We start from the raw sequence: 18,039 nt of genomic DNA on the forward strand, positions 1-18,039 counted from the left end.
ATTAGGGAGAGAAGTAAGAAATATGTGGGAATGCGGTAGTCTACTTTCATTTCATTTCATTATCCTTAAATTTCCAACAGAGAATTCAAAGGTTGCTGGAAGGGCATTAAAAGCCGGCAGAAAATTGGGAATGCGTTTTCACTGCTCTAATACCGCCTGCAGGAAAAAGGAAGAAGTGGCCTAGAGACCCAATGCTACGTATATTTTGTTTCTAACAATAGCGAAATCGTACAGTCTTCTGATTGATGGCTTGACCTTTCCTTCCAAAGCCAGCATTCAGCGCTGGTGTTGGAACAACGACGAAGCAACCAGGTGGACCACATTCGGGCATTAATGGATGTACGTGAAGCAGTCAAAACAGCAGCATGCGTCCCGATTCCTTGCTATATTCCCTCCTATGGAGCGCATGCGCACAAATACACATACGTGCAGCACAAATAAATATTCCAGAAGAACAATTTGGAATCTTCTAAAACAAATGGCGTAAGAGGTCAGCTATTAAGGCAGCGCTGAATGCATGTATAGCGACAAACTAATGGGACAGTAAGAGCTCTACATTTCTCTTTTATGCGTGCCCTACACACACGGAGACAAAATGTTGCTCTGGAGTGTACAGAAATATTCGCTTGCCCAAAAGCAAAGCAATATATAACTGCGGATTATGAAAATTTAAAAAATGCATTCATATTTTCGTTCTATTTAAAGCGGTGCACTGCATAAATAAAAAGGCCTAAAACAATTCCGTTATTTACTAAAAAGAAATTGACAAGAATACTGGATCGCAGGTTTTATTTGGTTACAAGAATTATAACACCTGCAGCACAGGCATTTTCCTGTACAGTTATAAACATAAATGTGCAATATGCCGGAGTACCCCTCTCCCTTACTCTTCGACCATCTCCGCATTCTTGTATTGCTCGATGACTTTACGAACAGCGCCCGAGGCCTCTGTAAATTCACCCTCCTCCATGCCCTCGCCTACGAACCAGTGCACGAAGCAACGTCGTTCGTATAGTCTGTTAAACTGTGCGTTAATTGTCTGTAACGCGCGCTGAGTGGTCACCGTCCCATTGATGATCATGGTCAGGTTGGTCGGACTCTCAGTTATGCAGGACTCGGGCACGGGTTTTAGGGGAGGCACAGCATGCACGGCAACTTTTACACCAGTGGGACACCAATCTACGATGTTCATTGATTGGTTCATCTTTGACTGCAGGATGGTGGAAGCCAGAGTACGTTGCCATCCGGCAGCTACACCGCGGAAAGAGAGAACCGTAGTGATTATTTTGCTTCGTGTGTACTTGTCTGCGGATAATGTGTTGAACTGAGGCTTGAGGGCAGCTTTTACGATGTCTTCAGGAGGGTTATTGTGGGTTTGGTAATCATGACGACGTGCAGCCACAATCGGAGCATGGCGGACGTAGACGTAGTGGAGCTCAGGGAAGGGAATTAGGTTGGTGATCACCTCCTCCATTGTGCTACAGATCGGGTCGCCATTGTAGTGAAAGCCACAAAAGAAGTTGCTCTGGATTTGAGCAATAAGACGATTTAGGAAGACGACCGTAGGTTTCTCGATTTGAAGGTGACGGGAGAGAAGGCCCATTATCGCTGAGTTATCCATCATAACCGTCATATTGCTGTTGGGGACATTGAAACCGCAATGCAGGACGGCATTGTAAGGGTCGACCACTGTGGTCGATAGGTATTCTGACGGAAATATTGGGAACTACAATAAATATCAGTGCACTCCATAAATGCTTAATTTTGTCAATTTTTCTTTACTGGCTGACCAATTTGCTCTGTAAAGGTTTGTGAACTATGAAAATAGCAGCAAAGTGGGGGTGAAGTTGCTACCATCGTGCCAGTAATCAAATATGCTAAGCATAGCGATGTTTTCATTGTACTCCACATAAGAGATTGTAAATATTCGTTCAATATTAGCGAAGACCTGTCCCCATAAGTACGATGTTTCCTGTGTTAGAGGATTTAAGCTAAGAATTAACAATTATCCAAAAATAAAGGGCACCCAGTCCCCTTACGTAACACAGATGTTTACTGCCCAATACAGTAAGTAGATTGGCGTAAGATTTAGAGGTTTTTACTTTTTTTTTGGTTGAATTTCTATGTTGTGCCGTAATAATGGATTTTTACCTGATTTCGCTTAGTCAAAGGTGATAACTTTATCGTTATAGTATTACAACAGGGTTTTACAAACAATTAGTTTGTACTTTCATTCACATTGATTTTGTGGATATAGAACCCAGTGAAAAATTTCTGAACGACTTTAAAAGTAGTGTTTTATGCCCAAAAAGTATTTAGAAAGAAGAAAGCAAAGAGGATCGTCACGCTCAAGTGTTCAGCAGAGTAACCTCGCCGTTGTCACCAAAACCACAGAAGGGGAACGCTTTAAGCGTATTATAGGCTTAGTTAAAGAAAAGGACAATAAAATGTACATCCACAATTGATGATAGTGAATAGCAAAAGTAGCTTTAAAAAATTAAAGTTTATGAGCTTAGTCTACTGGCTGCTACTAAAATAGATATGAGTAGAATATAACCTGAATACTAATAGCTTTGCAGTATTCGTTAGTGAGGTGTTCCATGATGCGGACTGTGAGACCAGACCCAGTGCCACCACCGATACTATGGTTAACAATGAAGCCCTGACAGTTATCAGTGGCCTCAACCTCCTGTCGAATGCGGTCAATGATAGGCTCAATTAGATCAGCGCCAAGAATGAAACGTCCTCGAGCGAAGTTGCTGGCCGCTTCCTCCTTTCCGTTGAAAAAGCAACGCGGGTTGAAGAGACTTCTAAGTAAGGCATATTTTGCTTCCTCTGCATATGCAAAAATAGAGCACACGATAAAAGGTCTCAAAATAAAATTGTGGAGTTTTCATAAGTGCTGAAGCTACATAAAATCACATTCAAATTTTACGCGTGAAATTAAAGCAGCGGATCTTTAATAAGATAAGGTACAGCTAGGCATTATGCAACGTACTTGGAATATAACTAGTAAGTTATAAACTTAGGTGTGATTGCTTAGGATCATGTCTTACAATATCTGTGAAATTAATAGCATCAGAAATCCTTAAATGTTGTACTAAAACAGAATTTTTTTCCTTAAAACGCTTTAAGTAAATAATAAGCAAAATTGCAGAAGTCCAGGCTAAGGAACAATGTATAAGCTTAAAGTAAACATATCCATATTTTAATGTTGTCAATAAAAACAAAGCGTCCTCAAAACTAATTGCGGTTTCTAAAAACACATCTCTTAGCTGCAGTACAGCTTTTAAATTCCAAAGCTGTTCCTATCATCAATGATTGCATTTTCTATACATAAGGTCCTTATTTATATATTCTCAACGATATCATTAAAACTAATAAAATATAGGAGTCTACAGTTAGTCTATTATTAGTATAAAGCCAAAGAACTGAAAGTTTTAAAGCTATTACTTGCGAATTTTAGTAGATTAATAATTAATGGTGAGGTGTAATGATACTTAATGTCTTAAAGGCATTGATTTCAAATTTTTAGCAAATAAAGTGTTGTTCACTTAAAACCATCAAAAAAAGTTCGTCATCTTTGTGAACCACTAAAAGATCTCGAACCTACCAATGGTTGTTGGATCCGTATCGACAAAAATAGTTCGCGGCACATAGCGATCATCTCTCATCACATTAAAGAAGCCAAATGGCTCAAGCACCTCCTCAGAATTCATGTATTTTACTTGAGAATAACCATCTGGGCCTATTTCATGTTCGTAGATGAGCTGCTCCCAAAAATGCAGTCCACTCTGCACACCGCACTGACCAATATGGAATGTTATAAGTTCCTTTTTCTATGGGATTCACGATGTTTAACTGACTACAATGTAAGACTTTACCATGCTGTATATAGGTCTTTCTTTAAATAAAATAAATTATCATAATAAAGGCATGAATTGCGCGAAAACGCCAAACGACCAGTATTATTTGAATTAATTCGTAATAAATGACAGCATCAAATTAGTTAAACCAAAGTAAAAGCTCCTGTGAGAAGATGCATCCTTTTCCGAAAAGCTGCTGGAAATTAGCATTCTCAATTTTTATGTTATAAACTCTTTGCGTATAAATTTGCGAACGTGGCACAAATTCACCAGAGTTGAATAATCACTGGTAGTCGTTTCTTGCTCAAATAACAACACCCGCTAAATAATAATATACATAGAATAAAATGGCTCACCGCAAATAACCCGAGGACAACACAAAGACATTGCTAAAGAATTGCGATAAAATTTACCCAGCCCAAAGTGCTATCCTACATGCGCTACACATTACAAACACTGATCTCGATTTACTAAACCGCTTTAAGCATGCTTTAGTTGGCACTCTTCCAATACTTTTATCCACGTCATCTGACGTCCCAATACGTTCATCGCTCACTGGATTATTTACCCACGAGCTTTTAACATCAGCCTAAGTTTGCATCACCAGAAGTGAAGTATTTGACCACCCTGAGGATTTAATCCCTTTATTTGCACCGGGAGCACAAAATCCTTCGCAGCTTTAAGTTTGTACCCCGACGGACCTAAGGCCAGGACCTATTACATGACTGGAACGCAGTCTACCCGCGTCACCGTCTTACGAGACGAGATCCGGGGCTAGTTCCCCGCGCCTGAACAAGCCACGCCAGATCAGATCTCCCCCACGCGTAACCAATCCAAGCGTCTGACGACTGAGGGCCGTCATGCGATACCACAATCCCGGCTACTCTAATGATGGTCGCCTATTGCTGATGTCCTAAATCGTTTGCGAACTAAACAATGCCAGAGCAAGCCGAAAAGAAAATCAGCTGCAGCACGATACAAACCGCAGGAGACCCAACACCAAGATTGTAGTTATGTCAAACCCTCCACGGACAGCCGCGGATATCAAGAACTAGCAGAACAAGAGCACGTAATAATTATGTGCACCAAGGCTCTGAGTCGCATGGAAGACACCTTCGATGATAGATTTTCAGAAGATAAAAATGTAAAAATACACCGACACGCCGTGGTATTAACCTTCACATGATCAAGTCTGTAGATTTTTGAACGAACCCATGGTGCACCAAGGCCAACAGCATCGATGCCGATAAAGGAAAAGAAAGGGGGAAGGGGGGAAATACATGCAGAGACGAGTATAAAATACGCATTTGGGTCATTGGGGATGCACTGCATTTCAATAGCCAAAGCCGTCAATGGACTTCATTCGCGACTGCTCCCGGCAAAGTTATCACCAACCGTCGAAATGCGGTAATCACCAGTCTGTGCGCGCTGTAGCATACTGTGTTAAATTGAGACAGGAAGCGAGAGAAAGGGACGATTTTTACAGGAAGGAGTTCGACTCGCTCAAGAGATCACTAGAAACCTTGATTTTACCACCGGCGCTGCTACCGCCACCGCCGGATCTGAGGCCGGTAGTGTGGACACGACCTCGGGTCGGAGATGACGAGGAAGAGGGCGGCTCATCGACCATGAGACCCGTAGAATGCCCCCCGTTCTCATCTTCCAAATTTGCTGTTGCGCCAACTGCGAAAGGAGAAGATGCATGAGGGTGCCTAGGGGCAATAACTCCACCGTCTGGAAGAAGGCGAATTGAGGAATTGGTAGATGAAGACAACATAAGTGAACGATGGTGCTGTTGGTTTTGATGTGGAGAGTGTTGAATTGGAGGGAAGGCCGCATAGTCAGAGTCGTAGCCATTATTAGAGGCTGACAGGTAGGTAGATGCGGATGAAGTGGACTGAGGTGCACACGTTCGACCCCTAAAAAGAGCAGTTAATTTTAGTCCTATGTGCCGCTGCTTTTAGTCTTAAAAAAAACACCAAAAGCTTTGCGATTCAATGAAGAAACGATATCAGTTGAACGCAATAACATCCAAAGCCAAACATTCGTCTTCACGATTTAATAGATCAATAATCCGGTGAAGCATAGTCCTGTCCAAAGGAACACGACAAATTAGCTTCCTCTATACTTGCACTACTTCCGAAAAAACGGAAAAGCCAATAAACGGGCAGCCTATCGACGTTAATTGCTGTCGCATTGGTGGTGAATGTGTCAAATGATTGGAATCTTAAAGAAGACGATCCAAGTGAATCAATGAAACAATAGAACGAGGACAAATAGTGTGGTTGCCATTTCGATACACTTTTAAATCATGGGAACATGGCCCACTTAGCGGATGATATTCACTTCCGAATAAATCCAGGTAAAATTAATCATTAAACTACTGGAAGCACAGGCTGCCAAGTCATGCAAGGAAAACCACAGATGACAGGCGGTACTTCATCAAACCCAATAGTGGAATACATTATTCGGGATGTATGTTCGAGTTCAAAACATGGGACCTATCGATGTTACCCATTTTCAGTTTTTATTTAAACCACTTTCTAAAAGCGGATAATACTCGTACTCTAGATCCTGACATAGTGCTGCAAACAAAAAAAAACATGGAAAAAATCACAGAACATTCGAAAAATGAGATAAAATGCACAAATTACCGGAAGCGGACTTTGGTGTGGGTTGAGAGGTGTGATTTGAGATTGGTGGATTGAGCGAAACGCTTACTACATCCCTCAACGGGACAGAGGTAGGGGCGATCTCCAGTATGAATCCGGTAATGTGTCCGCAGATTGAAGTCTAGCGAAAACCGCTTTCCACAACCCTGCAAGAAACTGCTCAATAAAGCCACACAGCTCACGGAAATGAAATTTGGATAAACGAGGATAAAGCGGGGCACGGCCAACGCTAGCAGACATTAATGGTGAGCAAGCAGAACAAGACTGCGCGAGAACGTACATGGCAGTGCAAATGCATGTGCAAAAACGGGAATATGGGTATAAAACAAACCTCGAAGGCGCACTGGAAAGGCTTTTCCCCCGTGTGCACCAGCTGATGTCGCTTGAGCTTACTGGATTCCACGAAAGCCTTACCACACTCCGCACAGACGTGTACTCTTGGACCGTGAGTGTGAAGGTGTTTCCGCATTGCGGAGTTGTCGCGGAACAGTTTTCCACAGTTTTTGTGAGGACAAGCCACTGTCCGACCCTGTTGGGAGGCCTGCGAGCTATGATGACTTGAGCTGGGGAAGGACACATCACTGTACTCGGAAAGTGAAGAGCCGAACAGACCTGCGGCACCTCGTCTCTTCAGCGTCGCAACAGTCATTGCAACGAAATTGGAGTTCGAACCCACAGGTTGGCTCTGGCCTGTCACGACACGAGAGGATGAGGTGAAAAACCCATGCAGCGGTTCCAAACATTAACCCGCATTATAACGAAGTGTGAAACCCCATTTCATAGCACAGATTCATTTTAAACTACACATTTACATTTGCATAAAACGAGAGAGGTATGTGCTTAAAAAACCTCAGTAACTCAAGGATTTAAAGGGAATGAGAGGACAGAACCATTCAATTGACCTCGAAGAGACAACCGAAAATGCACAACTATTTGGGGAAATAATTTAACACGGCGCCTACCACGAGGGAGAAGCTGACGCCCACAATCTGCCTTGCGCTTGAATGCCAAAATCCGATGAGTGGCAACGACGCCATTCTGCACTACACTTAAACCGCTACCTGATGTAACAGCCGAATTGAATTTGACGAATTTGGAGCGGACGCCAGTATCGACAGAAATCGGAGAGCGCATTTGATAATGAACACGCCTTTGTAAAGGAAAGGGTTCAGGTTCAAGAGATTGTTGATTGGGAGTTATGGGGATGGAGAAATCCTCTAGATCAGAACTGTCCCTGTCTTCCGTACTCTGAGCCACTTTACATAGCTGCTTCTGTTTCATTCTCCTGCGTCTAAAACCTCGACGAGGAGGGAGAGTAGTTTCACTTATGGAAGGCATTCCGGGCACCGGAATTTCTTCTGAGCTCTTTGAAGGTTCACTACCAACAACTTCCTCACGAACACCCAAAAGATCATTAGGATCCATGAGAAAAAGATCGCCATATGGGTCACTTCCGGGGAAAAATTCCGAGGACTCGGAACCAAAGAATATGTCAGAGTTATCTGCAGGAAGTTCCTCAATTTTGCCATCAAAAAAGTCGGCCTTGATATTTGACTCACTGTCATCAAACATTTCACTTTTTATTGACCCCTTTGAATATAAAACTTCTGCCATAACACCAACCAGAATACAACAGAGAAAAAGACGCTATTCACACGCCCATAGGATGAAATCCAAAATATGTGCGCAACCTGCTTGTTGTTGACACCTTGGTGCATTATAACGTTTCTGCTAAAAATTCACCTTCTCAAGACAAAAATCAAGCAAGAAATATAATTTTATTCTACTTTGAACTACTTTGTGCTTAAGCACATCATTATGTAGCCGAAACCCAAGTAAATAATTGGAGTCTTTATGATACAAATTAAACAGTTTAACGAAACCCGATCACCCTCATTCCTTACTGTACCATTGTATAGCACTTCAAGTTTTGCCTAGTACCATAACATGCAAAAGTGCTGTAAAGAAGACTGAAATGCTCACCTGCTTGGACACGAAGTTGCACAAATATTTTCACATTACTACACAATCACTTTCTAATTTAATATTAACGGTTTGGATTGGGTGGTAAATTCTCAGAAAGACTTACATCCTCCAATCCTACATAAACTGATGTACAAAAGTTTACAAAATGCAGACTCCAAGGAATATCTCTATGCTTTCCAGTATGTCCACCAACCAGAACCGTTGCCAGAAAATTCATCACGGGTCTAAAGGATAGACCCTAACGATATATTGGCACCTTAACCTTGTACAAAGTAAGATGGATGTTTCAAATAGGTCGCAAAGCAGTGCAAGCGCTTCTAGCTCCTTAAGAGTGGTTGATCAACGCATCGTTGGGAAAGAAAACTCGGCCTTCGGTCACAATGTCAAGGAGACCGACAGGAACGCTCGAATTGCCGCGGTGCCACTACCATCGTGCGCGGACGAACGAGAAAAGGTAACCATGCCAATGTAGCCGGCAGAACAAATGCGTGTACATTAACCAAAGTAGCACATTGGGGCGCATTCCTGGCTTGACAAAGGGTAGCTCTCACTTCTCCGCTAACTACTTCAACGCCTCCTACACGACTGTTTCACCAAATCGACGGCAACTAACATATGTAGAACATACTATTTTCTGGTAGTTTCTGTGGGCACCCCTCCCCCTCCACGCGACTAATTCCGTGTTTGAGAACTATCAATGTTAATGCTCACGCCAGAGGCCCGGAGAAAAAAATAGCAACATTCAATAAAAAACGAAAGTCTTCATGCGAAGATGAGCACAGTTTAAGAGAAATCGAAGTCCATGGTAGCATAAAAAGAAACAATGAAAACCTGTGGGCAGAAAACCAGTAAGTGAGACGCATTTATTCATTTCTTTGCAGTTTGACGATCCTTCTTGAGAAAGAACTTCAAAGCAGCGACTCCCGAGGCCACAAGTGGTAGACCTATGGGCGCGAACAGCGGCACATAAATGCCGAACACCTGATCGGACTAGAGCATAACGGCAGCACAAAAAAGAACGAAAATTAGTTCAAGCATAACGTAGCCGGGTAGTCTAGAGCCGTGACTCACGGGAAAGTAGAGCAAGTCGAGGAGACTGTGATCGAAGAAGCCTGCGTCGGCGTCTTCCAGAGCGACTCGCGCAGCCACAAAGGCCGTGGAGCCAGCGTTAGCCGAATTCGTGGATGGTGGACTCGCTAACTTTCCCACCGCCTCCGCCCATGCCGCCACCGCGTGCTCCACGCGTCCCGCCACATAGGCATTGAGCACCATCGTCGGCACACGCTCCGCCGTGCTTACCAGCGAGGTCAGCGTCAATGCGGCAGTCGAAAGACTCTCAATCGTCCGCCGACGCAACCACGAATCAAGCTACAGTAAGGAAAAATCGAACTGTTTTAGAGAAGAAAAATGAAAACACCATTGGGTTGTCGATGGACCCTACCTCCCACTTGATGATCTTCCCACCCACCGAACTGCTCTCTAGCAGAACGCGTTGCCCACTCCCTCTCAACGTGACGGTGGTTCGACCCTGGACGGAGAGACCAACAAAAGAGCGTACAATGTTGACCACAACCGGACCAAGGTTAGAAAGGCTGACGTTAACGTCATCGAGAGAGATGAAGGCACCCCACTGGGGTACAAGGGCGATGCTGGAGGCGGCAGCGTCGGAGTTGGAGGCGGAGAGGTGGAAACGCAAAGGACGACGAGCGGAGATGTTGAACTCGCGTCGCGGCGTGTCTACGACAACAACGAGGTGGAGGCCACCGTGCGTGCCGCTAGTGCGACCGCCCTCCACTCGGGTGTCTGGCTGGCCGCGCTGCGAGGCGTGCTGGCCCAGGTAGGCCTCAAGAGAGTTGAGCACGCTGGAGAGCTGGGAGGCGGTGTAGTATCTGTGTTTCCGATCTTTCGACAGCCGGCTAAATTGGGAAGTGCGAAAGGCAGCGACATCTTTACTGCGCCCAAAGTGTGAAGTAGGTACTTTAATTTTCCAAAACAAAATCACAGTGCAAAAATGCGCTAGGTTCCCGTTTACATCTAAGTGCCCATTGATAATTAGGATTTAAACATTGGATAAGTAATTCAGACCATGGTTTATGATTAAAATAATCTGTGCCTATTATGTAAATGCTGTAAAACTAGTTATAATAAAACTGTATAGCATTTAGACATTAATTACCGGGCTCACCGGAGAAAACCGACCACCATAGTCCAGACTTTTTCAGTTTTTATGGGCAAAAATTCCCTTCTGGTTCGATGCCATTTATGTGTGAGGTTCAGGCTTAGGTAATGAAATAGGGTCGTCATGCATGCAATACGTTAGGAATACGCGTACAAAATCCTTGGTAAGAATAATATTTTTATGCACAGATGAGAACTCATGGAAAAATTAGCAATGTTTTGCTAAGTAGAGTACCATTGCCGGGATGTCAATTTGCATCCACCCAAAACAAACTCTAAGAATCAGTAACAAGGAACTGCTTAAAATCCAGAAAATTAATGCAATGTAGATGTCTGAAGGCATTAAAATTAGCAGGGAATCGAGGCACCCCAACACATTTCAATGAAAATTGACCAAAGATAAGAATATTTGCATTGTGATCAAGTAGGTACTATTTTTGAAGAACAAAGGTGCTCGGGGCTAGAAATGAAATAATGCTTTTTTGCAGACAAAGATGAAGCAAGAGACAAGACTGGCAACGCCAGAAAGTTGCTCTGGAAGGGACAGACTGCTTCCTAGTCTCCCTGTGGCAAAAGGCTGTACACTAGTATCAAATAACAATCCTAGGTGACTGAAGAATCATTCAGCCTAATCATAAATATTCACAGACAAACGTAGCTAAATAAAAATAGTGCGTTTGCGCACCGATCAAATATGGTCATAATTCATAAACTGTGCATTAATCAAGGGTACATTTGGAAAGCTATTTAATGGTACCTAGCCTTTAATCAAGCGAACTGAGGTACTAAGATGGTATGAACTGAACAAATCAGGAATCCTAAAAACGGACAAATTATTTCGTGCTGGTCTTTCGGACAAAAACATTGCACACCTCCAAGCGAGTCCATCCAGAGTCACAGAGTAGAGGTACTGCGAGTAGAGCTTCAGGTTGATAAACCGCCTAAGATCGGCCAGCCCAGGCTCGACGGAGCGACGTAGCCAATCACCAAGGCTGAGGCCATGGGAAGGAGAACCGCAAACACTCCACAGCCAATCGTCGGTAGGGGGTAGACAGGGCGGAGTGGCATCGAAGGCGCCCACTAGACTCACGGTTACCTCGTAGCCGGGCGTCGCAGGCAACTGATGGGTGCGCACACGTGCCACCTCAGCCCTCGCCGCCCCGTAATCGGTACTCACTTGTCCACCGGCCCTCTCCACTGCCTGCATGGGACCCACGTCGCTGCCCTTCCACCACACCGATGCGTATATCGCCTGCCGGGGGGAAGATAAAGATGATTTCTCCAGTTTGTAAATATTCCTCTTCGTAACTTATGCTGCAGATAACGAGATGGTTGTTCTTGAACGCGTCCTCAGCCATTACACTTTCGTCATATATGGAAGTTTAAAATTGCGATTAAGAAACATAAATGCGTGTTTTCTGCAAGGAAGAACTGCAAGACTGCATATTCCACTACATTGTCAAAAGGAAATGCAAACAGGTTTGGTAAGATCATGAGATGGAAGGTGAGATAGATGAGTTAGATACATATTTCCGACGTTTGCCTATTCCTTTCCATGTAGAAGAATCACCTGTACTACTAACATTTGTATTTTTTTCTCCAATAAATCATCAGGCAGTACAGTTTAGTCAAATGTTCAGTCCGGCGGTTACATCTAGAGTACTGGGACCACGCTGCGGCACGTGAGAAGTTAAGACACCACAAATTCAACAACGGTAATATCTACGGCGCTTAACAGAAATTTCGGAGACAATGAAATGAATATAAATGAGGGTCGGGGATGCTATTCAGTGAATCTGAGAATCTTATTTTTTGACCTTGAAGCCCGACTATTTAAGGGTTTACATCAAAGTCATCTTCACCACTGTGACGTGGTAACTTCTTCAGACTAGTTCAAACTTCAACAAAGAATGCTGGCTGGATTTTACGGTGTAGGGACCACTGGTCTTGACAACACGCATCTGCCCAAAATGTTATAAAAGCGTATTATTGCACCACTACACCATGGTTTACTTTTGACAACTTTTGAGTCCGCTGATGGCGAAACAATAAAATACATTGGGGATTAGGCGATGTTTCATGGATAAAAAAGGAGAAAGGGAAGTCGATCAACTAGGGTCGCAATATGCTATAGCAAGTTTTGAGTGCGGTATATAACTAGCCTTAAGCCAGCCAAACCCAGATATGGTACCAGTGGAAATGCGACACGAATTGTTATTCAAATTATACATAGAAAATGAAATAGCGTATTTCGTGTGTGTATTTACTTTCCTCGTTCCATGATCATACTATAGCTTGACTTTAGTCCGTTTGCTGTCTAACAAATTCACCTTTCATACCCAGTTTAAGCATCAGTCACAGACACTAATGCAGCATTCTAAGAGGTTTACTTAATGACCGGTTTTGAAAACTAGTTTGGACTAAAACGAGTGATTTACTTCGAATTCTGCGCACTTTTTGCATCATTCCTAACACTCTCATAAAAGAGCTACGCATTACAATAGATGTATGCCGTTGTTTTGGGCTTAGTGATAGCGGGAATTTGAGTTAAGTACTAAAAAACATAAAAACTCCCAGTAAATTTAAGAGGCCATGAAATAAGACGATTACAACAGGAGAAGCAAATCATGGAGAAAAAGTTAGATTTAGTGTAGTAGCTTCCTTCAAATCCTTCACACTTGTCAAACCGACTTCAAGAATTCTTAATCACAGCACAGAACCATACATTAATAACTGCCAGCTTAGACCAAGACCTATTCATGAAATCAGTAAGTAGGCAATCCACTAAGAAGAGAGGCAGAGTGAGGAGGGTGTAATGAGTTGATTTATTATTTTACATTCAGCACATTAACCACCGCAGGCTACATCAATGATTTTCTAATGGACGAAAGATGAGGTTGTACCTGTAGAGTGGAGGGCGTGACCAAGTGTTCCTGAAGAAGAGCGAGAACGACAGAGGCGAGGTTGTGGCGCACCCCGTTGACACCGGGTGAGCGAAGGTATATGAGGTTCCTGTCGAGGGAGGCGCGAACAACCGCAGCGAGCGCATCATCGACCCTACGTCCACCATCTACCTCAAAGCCGCGCGAATCCGCGGGCAAAATTATAAAGTAGTAGGCGTTCTCGACGCTGTGGAGAGGACAATTCATACGCATTAGTAAGCCAACGATTCCAGCAAGCCTAATATCGCGCTGGTTTTGCCCCTGGTCTGATAGGACATTGGATTATCAGTTTGAGGATCAATTCAGTCAGGCATTGGATGCAAGACCAACCAGATTTTACTTTATTCTGTAAGCTAAATCTACTACTACCAGAAAAGGTTCAATAGCAATCATTTTTAACACAAGATACTCTTTAGCTAAGGCTACTACAGTACGCACAATAGGTGTGCCCATAAGCAAATTATAAAATAAATCACGCTTGAGACGATTTCAACGCAGTTAGAAGGTTAGATTAAATTAGATCGGTCATTTTCGAGCTACAAGCGAATAAGTGAGGAGACAACTTTAATGCGTTTACGACAAGGGTCCTCGGAGAAAAAAAGTAACTGACACGATCCAGATGTATTACTATTCTGGTGTGAAACAAATTAAATCGGAAAAAACACGACAAAAACGACTTGTATTCTTTTAGTTAAAGGTCCCGCATATGCGTGACGCCCGAGCATAAGAACATCGGGACGTCAGATATTCTTACTACTTGGAGTGATCATGTTAAAGAACTTGTTAATGAATGGCGTGTACATAAGGATTTCACTTGATGAGCTGATAGAGCGCCGGACATAGTGCATCGCAGTCACCTGACTCGGAATCATCGGAAATCGAGCCTACTTCTACATGTTGCTTGGTATAATACAACCACATTTCAAGTGGTATTTATTGAAATTTTGATAATCAGATGAGACTTTAACGGTAATAAGGAAAAATTCTATTCATACATTCTTTTTCGGAAAAAATCTACACAGCTTATAAAACCAGTAAAGCAAACAATCAAGTGGCCGGTATACTGTAACTCCCTACATCCCTTGACTAAAAAAAACACGATATAAGAACAGTAAGAGAAGTAAAAATAACACCTACTTGTGTTTGGCAGCGGATGAGTTACCAGCGCCCAGGGAGATGAGGAGACCAGAGTTTAGCAAAGCGCGATCCAGCTCAGCGGAGACGCCATGTACTAGATGTGGTGTGACATCAGAGGGTACTGCGATGGTGGTGACGTAGAAGCGGTAGTCCACGCGCACAGGCAGAGAAGCGTAACGCCGGGTCGCACTCTCGTTGTCACTGCTGAAGCCCATCATACTCTGGTGCTGCGCGTCCAGACTACGTTGGGCGTCAGCAGCATTAAAATAAAGCGATTGCTTCAAACTCTCCAGTTCCTCCACCGATATCTTTGGGTCCAGGCTTAGGACAACTACCTGTGTTGGACATGTAAGCAAGGTCAGAGGGGCCTGTCAGAAAACTTTTGCAAGTGGGAATGCTACCAAGAGCGGAGAGTTTAAACAATTAAGCACATCAAAAGCATGCGATTTGAAGCCCTTCAACACAAAGTCAACATGATGTTATTACTCAACAAAGAGATGTTGGGTAATGGAAGCATCATTATGGAAGCAGATGAAGCTTCAATTTGTGTCGAGATCGCTGGCACAAATGATGGTGACAAATCTGTTAACAAAAACCAATTGCCCATAAGGCTCCATTAAAAGTAATGTGCTGGGGACTCACTCAACAATGGAATCATAGTTAAAGTAACTAAAAGGAAAAAACCTCAAGCTAGGTCGCATAAAAGTCCATAATGAAGAAAAGAAGCCTGACAAATGCTAGCTGACCATCTATGAGATTTCGCTATTACAGGAAAAGTAAGAGAACTCACATCCACGCCAATGGTGATGGCTTGTCTTGCGAAGGCCTCGATGCGCTGGGCAGGAAGGGCGAACTGTTCAGGCGAGGTGGTGAGCCACCAGAGCGGCAGACCGAGCACCGCTGCGATAACGAGGTAGAAAAGTGCAATTCCGTGGAACAATCGACGCTCTCGAGGCGACGGCTGCAGTGCCTCTAGCTCTGCCCTCTCCACCTCCCTTTTGCAAGTAGTCTTCTCTTCGGTTTCCTGCGTAATAAAAAGGGGACGTGAGTCGGTTTGAGGTAAATGCTTCATCTCATGCCCCAACAGAAGCAATGCAGATGAGGCGACTAGCTCAAAACGCTGTTGCAAGTATTTAGGATCTTCAGTGCGCACTGAGAGGAGGTGCCCAAGGAAAAGCACTGGTGCTCTTCCATTGACTATTGACTATCAAAGACGCATGACCATGTACCAGTAAAGACAAAAAGTCCATTCATGATTCTTCATTTGCATATTATTACGCTCAAGATTAATTATTACTCTCAAGAATCAATGAGGGACAAGCATTGTGTTGAGTGGAAAGTTGTGGTCTGGTGGATGGTAAGTGGTATCCAATTTCCGTGTTGTATGGATTGAAAAGATACGTAGTGCTACACGATAGTAACATTAACGGCAAAGTATTTCAGAAACTATATACCTTGATGTAACGACATGCGTAAAAATTTCTGGTTCCATAAATGAGTACCTACTCAAGCATTAAAAGGAATACGTAATGCAAGAATAGATCCAAAAAAGCATTGGTACTTGGATAACTGCACGTTGAGAAGTTGTAACTACTTTGACTTCCGGTCAGTGACATGTTTATAGATCTGCCAATGTACTGCTGTAAAAGTTTCACCAAAAGATAGTAATTGAAGTAGGCAAACAGTTCGTTAGATGAAAGTTAAAAAAACGAAAATTCAGTGACAAAAAGTTAGATAGCTTGTCGTTCAAAATGACAAAATAACCACATTACTCCGGAAAATCTTTTACTTATAATAACATTGTAACTGAGCTCAGATTAACGAGCACGTCCATTGTTAGCGCAAGAAGCCTTGGGTAAATAGTCTTCCGTTGTGCATTCTGTATTTCAAACCGAATAAAGTACCGATATGGTAATTACACACTAGTAAATACGTTAAAGCATAATTTTAAATTCCGGGAATGAGAAGCAAGCTATCTTCAAATAACAGTCATGCTTTTGAAGAAAGATGACAATCGGGAGTGTCAGACTCAAACTCCCGCAAAATGTCGAATCCGTTAACCGCCGACTGAGGAAGCTCTCAAAAAATTGCTATAATCACAAAAATTCACCAAATGCCAGCAACGGCATCCGCATTGTTTAATAAAAATAGGGGTTGAAAAGAAAAGAATGAGCACAATCATTCAAGAGAAGATAAAGTGGCACAGACCGAATGAAGTAGATGTATTAATTAGTGTAAAAAATTCAGTTTAACTGAGTTGGGTCTCTTCCAATTGCAGAGAGAGAATCTGATCTAACGCCCTGTCATCTTCTGGCTTCACATTGCCAGCACCAGGAGGAGCAGCGGCAGAGCGGGTCTTTCGACAGACGTCTAAATAGGCGGCCGACAGCGGAGGCTGGACGGGATCAAGTGGTGTATAGTCGTCGCCCAGCTCGTAGCACGAGTCCGCATCGTAACCGGAGAGATCACCACAAGCCACAAAGGGGAGAACGATACGCTGTTCAGGAGTGAGCTAATGAAGAAATACGTACAAGCGCAATGTTCACACAAACAATGACCTTGAAGAGACAACTAACTTGGTCTAATTCACTCAGCCAGCCCACAAGAGAATCCACTGAGTTATCACTGGATTTGTGATCCGGTGCGGTGGTACTAGTCAGGGAGGGAGGAAGAACTGTGTCGCCGCGAAATTTGCGACAGACCACGAAAGACTCGAGGCTGGAGTTTCGACTGGAACTGGGTTTGGCAAAGACCACCTCACCGACGAAGAGACAACGCAACTGGGCGCCCAAAAGACCAGCTTCGCGACCACGGAAAACTTTGGCCACGAAAGTGCCCCCGTTCTCGAGGATGCGTGCGCAGATGGTCAAAGCAGCAAGCACTAGATGCGACTGGACGTATTCATCCAGGTCATGGAGCCCAGTAACTGGACGGGAAAGGAAACACATTGAGACGCTGAAAATGAAACATATCTAGTTGCCCTTACCAAGCAAATTTGAATGGCGTCTTTGAAGGAAATAACATGCATAAGAAACAGCAATAGAAAGGGGAGAGGGTCATAGAAGACAAATAGAATTTTGTCAATGATTCAAAAATATGATTAAATAGGAAATCTAATGCGAAACGCATTAGCGAAAAAAAATCTAAGGCCTTTAGCAGAAAGTCAGACACATCGGTTAAGTGGAACGAAAGTTGAACAAAATGATGACATTCTGTAGTGCTGGGAGTACTTATTTACAAAGACAAAGGAACAAGTTA

General features: G+C 43.3%; 1 protein-coding gene across 1 annotated transcript in view; it reads right to left on the minus strand. All coding sequences in view use genetic code 11, as the record gives it.

The window, feature by feature from the left end:
* Nucleotides 1-352: 352 nt before the first annotated feature.
* Nucleotides 353-18,039, minus strand: part of EGR_01084 (Tubulin alpha-2 chain) — a gene marked incomplete at both ends in the record, with an annotated part of 18,362 nt that continues 675 nt past the window's right edge. Inside the window, 16 exons of the mRNA XM_024490333.1 lie at nt 353-395; nt 888-1,726; nt 2,558-2,835; nt 3,614-3,839; nt 5,389-5,785; nt 6,521-6,684; nt 6,870-7,228; nt 7,501-8,128; nt 9,596-9,892; nt 9,966-10,440; nt 11,575-11,954; nt 13,606-13,831; nt 14,782-15,116; nt 15,572-15,933; nt 17,035-17,293; nt 17,358-17,707. Coding sequence (XP_024355152.1) covers nt 353-395; nt 888-1,726; nt 2,558-2,835; nt 3,614-3,839; nt 5,389-5,785; nt 6,521-6,684; nt 6,870-7,228; nt 7,501-8,128; nt 9,596-9,892; nt 9,966-10,440; nt 11,575-11,954; nt 13,606-13,831; nt 14,782-15,116; nt 15,572-15,933; nt 17,035-17,293; nt 17,358-17,707 — 5,618 coding nt within the window. The remainder of the gene's footprint in view (nt 396-887; nt 1,727-2,557; nt 2,836-3,613; nt 3,840-5,388; nt 5,786-6,520; nt 6,685-6,869; nt 7,229-7,500; nt 8,129-9,595; nt 9,893-9,965; nt 10,441-11,574; nt 11,955-13,605; nt 13,832-14,781; nt 15,117-15,571; nt 15,934-17,034; nt 17,294-17,357; nt 17,708-18,039) is intronic.

Source organism: Echinococcus granulosus (assembly GCF_000524195.1).
Source record: "Echinococcus granulosus chromosome Unknown EG_S00004, whole genome shotgun sequence".
Taxonomy (NCBI): Eukaryota; Metazoa; Platyhelminthes; class Cestoda; order Cyclophyllidea; family Taeniidae; genus Echinococcus; species Echinococcus granulosus.